Source organism: Xenopus laevis, chromosome 7L, assembly GCF_017654675.1.
Source record: "Xenopus laevis strain J_2021 chromosome 7L, Xenopus_laevis_v10.1, whole genome shotgun sequence".
NCBI classification, from domain to species: Eukaryota; Metazoa; Chordata; class Amphibia; order Anura; family Pipidae; genus Xenopus; species Xenopus laevis.
In genome coordinates this window covers 45,200,048-45,207,989 of record NC_054383.1, presented here as the reverse complement: position 1 = coordinate 45,207,989, position 7,942 = coordinate 45,200,048, and the positions used below count along the sequence as shown (strand labels likewise).

At 39.6% G+C, this 7,942-nt stretch overlaps 1 protein-coding gene across 1 annotated transcript; it reads right to left on the bottom strand.

Moving 5' to 3' along the window:
- Positions 1 to 448: 448 nt before the first annotated feature.
- LOC121395402 (myoferlin-like) lies at positions 449 to 6,181 on the bottom strand. Its single transcript, XM_041568896.1, has one exon. The coding sequence runs from the start codon at positions 6,108 to 6,110 to the stop codon at positions 480 to 482; it is 5,631 nt and encodes a 1,876-aa protein (XP_041424830.1). The 5' UTR covers positions 6,111 to 6,181; the 3' UTR covers positions 449 to 479.
- Between the last annotated feature and the right edge of the window lie 1,761 nt (positions 6,182 to 7,942).

The following is a 7,942-nucleotide window of genomic DNA, read 5'->3' as shown; positions in this document are numbered from 1 at the left end:
TTGGTATCAAGTTATTCTGTTTGGTTTCTTTCTTTCTTTCTTTCTTTCTTTCTTTCTTTCTTTCTCTCTCATGATTCTTCTTCCACATACTGTTTTTTTATTCGTAGCAGTTTCACTCAGTGTTTCATGAGAATCAGAGGCATGATATTGCCCAAGAAGAAGAGAGTGAAAAGTACAAAGAGCACAATGACTGCTACAATCACACACTTTTCTATTTAGTATTAAGATGGTTTGTTCTGTCATGTGATTTGGCCCACCACCCACCCTAAACCACATGTATTAGTTCTTGTTCTTTTGAAGTTCAGCTTCATTTGTTGGTATCAAGTTCTTCTGTTTGGTTTCTGCTTTCTTTTTCTTTCTTTCTTTCTTTCTTTCTTTCTTTCTTTCTTTCTTTCTTTCTTTCTTTCTTTCTTTCTTTCTTTCTCTCTCTCTCATGCTTCTTCTTCCACATACTGTTTTTTTATTCGTAGCAGTTTCCCTCAGTGTTTCATGAGAATCAGAGGCATGATATTGCCCAAGAAGAAGAGAGTGAAAAGTACAAAGAGCACAATGACTGCTACAATCACACACTTTCTATGCTTTCTTGCAGTAAATTTAAGCATTTTAAAAATGATCTGGAACCAAATAAATAACGTTTCTGGCCGGATTGGTTCACTCAGAGTTGGATTTGTATTTGGGGGATCTCTCCCCTTGCCAGCTGCTCTTTCTTCTGCTTCTTTCTCCGTAAGGACCTCTAATGTCAGTTCAACTTTGCCTGTTAATTTGCATTTTTCATTGGTTTCTATATAGCATGGCCACCATCCTTTCATGGATTTCTTTTTAAACAAAGAAACCATCTTTGGCTTGTCCATTAACTTCAGAGAACACTTCTCTGGTTGTTTTGCTGGTATAATAACATTGTTTAAATCCAGCTCAATGCATCCTATGTAGTCATCTCTGGAGAACTTATCATTATCCCATATCTGAACAACAAGTTTGGGTGGCAGCTTTATCTCTGTTGCATCAAGACTCCATACATGTTCCTTTTTAGAAATGATGCATTGTTGTTCTGTTGGGAGGTAATCAAATGGGAAGACAAATCGCCAGTTAAAGTTGCCTTCTCCATCCAGAGATTTATAATGTACATCTGTTCTCTGTTTATCATCTTCGTTGCCAAGAAGCCACCCTTTGACAAAAATATCGCTCGTTTTCTCTCCAAAGATGTTAACATCATCAAGTATGACATCTTTGGTGTTCCAGACAATCACACGTAGAACATATCGCTTAGGTTTGCGAGGGATGATATTGACAGCAGGTCCCGGAGGTCCTAAGCTTCTTGGGAAAATATCCACCCACATTTCCACTCTTCCTTGTGGAATGTCAGGTTGGCAAGCGCTGTACAATGTCCTTGTCTCAATATGTTCTGGAACCATTCCCTGATTTCGAAGGGCTTGTAAAGCAAGACATTCATTTGCTGGTCCAATGAATTTGTGAGCTTTTTCAATACTTGCTAAAGTATACCGCAACCCAGAAAATATCAGTGTTCTCCCGTCATCTTCATAGACAGGAGGTGGTATTGCGCTACATCTGGCTAAGTTCTGTAGGATTTCAGATGGCTTCAGTTGATCTCGCCATTGATTTACTCCAGATATGCAGTAGGTTTCTGGCAGTCCGCAATGGCTTCTAAACCGAGAAAGGAGCCTGTTTTCAAGGTCGATGGTTGTTTCACCGACTTTGTCATCTCCCGATAGTGCATCATAGTCATAAACTGAGATTTTCAGGTCTTTCTCTTGTGGTATAATGCAGCTTAATTCGTACATTCTTCCAAACACTGGATTTAATGTGTTGGGTACATAGTTTTCCCGGTCTGTAACCACATTCTTGTTCAAGGTCAGTTTGATATAAGAATCACACAATCCATTGTTATCCTTTGGCTGCAGGTCTATGCCTCTCACAATGTATACCCGCACAATGCACTCCTGAGGTCCACTATCAGGCAACTCACGGAAGTACTGTGGAGGAAGTGGGGCATCTGGATCCTTTGGGATCTTATACATACAGAAAGATCCCTTAAACTCTCCTGCAACAGTTGGCTCATCATCATCATATGTAGCCTTCCCTGTATATAGCTTGAATGTTTGACAGAAATCTGTAAGTCCGAGGAACTCTGGGACTCTCTCTAACTCGTAGTCGTACACTTTTAAGGTATCATATTTCCTCTGAGTGTACAGGTCAGCCTTGTCGTGTTCTCCTTTAGAGGCAAAGTACTTTGCCCACCAATCGACATCATCTTCCTCTTCTTCAGCTAGTAGAGTTTCTTCTGCACCTTCCATGTCTATCACAACATTGGGGCATGTAGTGATAGGTGCAACTCTAATGTCTGGACGATTCATGGTGTAGGGATCACAGTGGAATACTTCCAGCTGCTTAATAGTACATTGCCCTACAACTTCTTTCCTTCCAAAATACTTCTTGGCTATAACTTTTATAACAATGGGTGGAGTGTATCTTTCTTCTTGTGGTAAATACACTTTCATGAAAAGAACTGCACTCTGGAAGTTTGGATTACTTCTCAATATTCCAGTTATTGCAGCTTCAACCATTTCTCCACCACATTCTACAACAAGAGTTGCAGATCTTGCAGACTCCAAATGACTTATATTTCTTAGGCCCCAAGTAAGTATCTCAATGCCAGTTAGCTGTAGCACAGGCCGGATTCCTTGTGGCACCATATAAATAGTTGGTGCCCTCTGCGATGGAAGAACAGGGAGAACGTATCCATTGCTTTCTTGAAGCAAAAGTTCTGCGGCCACAAGGATGTCGCCACAGTGTCTTTTCCCCATTGTAACCGGACACCAGAAAAGTTTTGGGGTGTCACTTAGATTTGGGTTCAGCTTCACCATTGGGAAAAATAAGCTTCGGCCAAGGAAATCATCTTCTCCCCCTGGGTCACTGTCATATAGTTCAATAATAATGCTAGGGGGATTCTGCTCTGTTTCATGGGGCTCTCCACAAATTTCAATGTCACTAAAGACTAATGTTTGGTCCCACGTTGGATTAAGGGTACAGTTAATTATTTGTGTCCTCTTGCTTTGGTAAAGGAAAGAGACGTGAGCATATGGATCTGAAAAGCTGTCTCTATCCATTGGAGTGAGCCCACGAGCCTGATACAGGTAACATCTAAGATGGTACGTGTAAGCTCTGTCATATGTACAGGAAACAAACGGAACATGCTCCCTGTAAAAGTCTCTCTGGTCTCCTTTCTGTTGATTTACATGCACATGATTGCCTTCCAGGTTAAATATGGAAGATGTTTGACCACAAGAGACCAAATTTCTTATCCAGCGCCTTCGACGGAAAGTGTCAGTGCTACATTTCTCGGTATGAAATCTCCAGCCTGACACTGCAGCATACTCCCATCCATTGTCTGTTTCTTGTGGCATAACCTCCTCTTTGGGAGTAGAGACTTTAGATCTCCTGCGCACGAGTCTTCGACGTCGGTGGGTATGATACGTCTTCTCTGATGAAACCCAGTGTTGTGGCTGGTTATCAGGAGAGGAAGCCTTTCCATATTCCCATCCATTTTCATCCACAGCCCGGTTTACATCACATTTCCACATATCGTCATCCCACATCCATTCAAGAGGGCAGTCAATCTTATCTGGTGAAGATAATATATCACCAGTAGCATTAGTGTATGCTTCTTTTGGCATTTCCCATTTTCCATTTGAAAGCCGCCTCTCATGTTCAAACACTTCATCCATAATTTCTAGGTGCCCGTTATAATCTTCATGTGGTAAGCTCCTTTCATTGTCGACCTGCCAATCGCTTTCCCATTTCCAGCCTTCAGGAACCACAAAGCTTTTCTTTTTTAGCTTCACTGTTCCGGTGGCATCAGAGAATTTGTGGTGGTTTAGCAGGAACCTGGAGCTCCATTTACCTGATAACCGTGACTGATTTTCATACATTTCTGCATGAACACTAAAAGTCCCTTGCACGGAATTGTTACATTCACTCTCTGCTTCAGACAGTCCCAGCCAGAGGCTCACACGCAACTGAACTGGAACATGCCTGCCTTCGCTCTTGTCCAGTGGAAACTTAAGAAATATCGTTTGTATCTTTCCACAGAATTTGCCACATGCCTCTCCACCTGTCTTGGAGAAGAGAATCTGATGGGCAGGGATACGGGCGTAGGCCATTCTCTTTTCTGCCTTTATCATCCAGATGATGATGTCTGGCATACTGTTTTGTGGTTCTTCAGACAGCTGTTGTAATCTGTCTATCCATTCCTCAATCATAGCTAAAGTTGACTTTACATCGGTTACTTTCCTTCTTATTTTAGTAGCTGCCTCCCCGATGTGGGTTAATGCAGATATTCGAAGTTTTTGCCGATGCACGTCTAACTCATTAACATGAATATTTCCTTCCATAGAAGGCAGTGGTTTCCTAGCATCTTCAATAAGCTGGTCTAATAAACTCTGCCATATTGAAACAACTTCTGTCTCAGTAAGATTTGTTTGTAGTGCCAATTTCAAGGAAGATAAGCCAGATTGCAGTCGATCCGTAAACGCAGAGAGAATATTCACTGCATCCAGACGGTGGCTTATATCTTCCCAATAAGGTGTTAATGCCACTACAGGTTTTGAGGCATACCATGGTAGGTAATAGTAGAAGTTGCCATCAAATAGAGGTTGTCTATATTGTGTTAATGATGGCAGTGCCTTACAGGTGCTGTCAAATTTGTTGCCATAATTGCCAATGCTCACTTCAAACTGTATGGCTTCACTGGCATCTTGCAGCATAGTAGCGGAATGGAATACTGCGCATAGGCTATATTTTCGCTTAAACTGGTATTTCTCAACAGCAAGAACATCCTGTTGAGAGATGTCTTCAATCTTTTTTGTGGAGTCATCCAATGTAGAAGTAAGCTCCACTAAGATCCTTCCTCGATACGAGATACCTTCTCCTCTTCCATAATTCAGTTCATTATAGTGGTCGGAATTGCATTTGAACTCCCTTGGACTTCCGTACAGGTTTATATAGCTTGGTCCAAAGGTTGGTAAAAAAACGTCATTTAGCCCAGTCCCTTCTAAACCAGTAGCTGGTAAAGAAATCTTGGACAGGGCCAAGTTGGCTGTTCCCACTATGTCGTTCTTATTTGCTCTGTCCCAGTCATACATTCTAAGCCTAACATTGTCACACATTGATGGAATCTTCATAGGCAGAGTGATGGCTTGATTCCATATGGGACTGCAACTGTTCTTAATTATTTTCGTTTGTACCTTCTCCCCAGCAAATGCAACTTCTATAAAAGGATCTGCTAAATTCTTCTTGTCACCATTTGACTTAAAGAGTCTCTTCATGCTTCTAAAAAATGTATCATCCATCTGGGGAATATCATTAGCTCTGTAGATTTTAACAACAGACGTAACAGTCTGCCGAGCTACCCCACTTGTTAACAGTAGATTATTTTCCACATCATCATCTTCATGGTGTCCTGTAGTTTCAGTCAGTGGCTGATCTCCTCTTCCAAGGATAAAGAGGCTTATCTTTAGATAGCCTCTTGTTGATAAGCCTGTATCTTTAGGATTACTCAGGACAACCCATTTTCTCATAATGGCGTGACCTGGTTCATCATATATGAATCCAGCATCAATCTTAAATTCACCAATAAGGCTGTCTGCTCTAAACACACGAGACCTAAGTACCTGAATGGTTATAGGCTCCATATGCAGATCTGAGAGTGATCGGCACATGTCATAAGTCAGCGTCTGATTAAAAGGAGGATTATTGCCAGACGATATTCTCGTATGATCAGTCTGGTGTCCAATTTTAACCTTTACAACTGGCTTGATATTGTTTCCAATCAGCCGTCGTCCTTCTATTATCCGAACCTGAATCTTAAATTCTTGTGTATTTTCATTCTTCTTCACTCGCGTGGGAATGTAAATTGGCTGGTTGGTTTGCTGCTTAGGGACGCTAGCTATTTCCCTCACTACAGCTCTTCCTTCCTCAGCTACAATCTCTTCTAAATCCTTTGGTTCCTTTGATTTTTTATTGAATAATTTTCCTGTAATACGAAAAGGTTTTGTAATAGTTCTGAAAAATGTTCTAGTCTTGGAGACCTCCATCTAGTCAACTGATGGTGATGATCAGATGATCAGATAAAGATCAATTTAATATGATGAGACTATGACACAGAGTTCTTAGGAGGTAACTATCTATGTCAGTAGTCTCAGATGAAATGATCTCTAAATTGGCTACACTTGTATTTGTTACAATAGTTACCATGGCAACCCAGGTGTTTGGGATTAAAAGTACTGTGATGTCACAATTGTTGCCATGGCAACCCAGGTGTTTGGGATCAACAGTATTGTGATGTCATAATTGTTGCCATGGCAACCCAGGTGTTTGGGATCAACAGTATTGTGATGTCACAATTGTTGCCATGACAACCCAGGTGTTTGGGATCAACAGTATTGTGATGTCACAATTGTTGCCATGACAACCCAGGTGTTTGTGTTTCAGCAGTAAATGATGTCACAATTGTTACTATGGCAATCTAGTTTAAACCAGTCTAAACTAGTCTAGTTGAGTCTAATCTAGCCAACATGTTTTTGAAATAACTGTATAGTTTGCATTACAAACTACCTATAATAGTAGTCATAAAAATAGCCATATAAATTACCTCATCAAGGTTAACTAACCCCCAGCAGGAGGGCTAAATGCCATATTGGTACTCTCAATGTTGACTATAAATCAAAACATCAAAAATTTTATAAACAATGTAGAAACATAATATAATATACAGACATCGTTATTGGTGTTCTCAGTCTGAAGGCAAATCATAACTTAGTAAACAATTCATAAATTAAATACACAAACTAAATATACATCATTAGGGAAGTATTGACAGGAAATGTAACTAATGAGACATATAATTAATTATAAAATTATGTTGGATTAGAAGTATCAAGTTACATCATGTTCATTATTCATGCCTAAATGAAATCTGGTAGCAAAAATGAATAATGGTTTCCAAATGTAATAATCTTTTTGTTAAATCTCCCCCTTGTTAAATCTCCCCCTTGGTTAAGGTACACCCTCACACACATATAGAAAAGTGTTATTGGAAGAACACATATGGAAATGTTTAACTACATTGGTCACAGTGTTATGTCTTATGTTGTTCATGGGACCTTTCTTTTAGAGTCCGACCTGTCTGGCCCACATGCTGTTTGCCAATATTCTGACACCAAATTAAATTTATCAAGTTATGTGTGTTACAGATTGTTTTGTCTTAAATGTTTTTTTTTGTGGTATTGGAGGAAAATCTGTTGCCCACTTGTATGTACTGACAAGTAATACATTTATGTGATCATCATTTAAAAGAGCCCTTGTGAGTTAGCTACTTTGGTTCTTATGGGTATGGACCTTACTGGAAGATAAAATGTTTCTAAGTGTCCTAGATTTTCTGGACACAACCATTCCAGTATTGCTAGATTCCTCTTAACAATATTCCCAATGGCAAAATACTGAGGAATGTAGGTCAGAATACAAGAAACAGAGTTTGACTTAGCAGTACAATCTCTGCTATATAGAGATATTACTACTGTCCAATTCACATGATTTGGGGTTCATCTCATGAGTGAATTTAAGATTCAAATTATCATTGATATACAGTACCTATAAAATTGAAGGAACTGATCATTTGTGCCCGACCATACTAGAATAACGTTTTCTATGTAGTGGCCAAAGAACTTAATAAATTGATGAAAGGGGTTAAAATTATTATAAATAAAGTTCTCCTCCTGCCACCCCATATACAATTTTGCAAAAGATGGGGTGAATTTGGCCCCCATACCCATGCTACATTTTGAACATATAAGTTATTTTCAAAAAACAAAAAGGAAAAAAAAGTTGCGTGTCAATAAAAATTGTATAGCTTCCAAAATAAAATCTT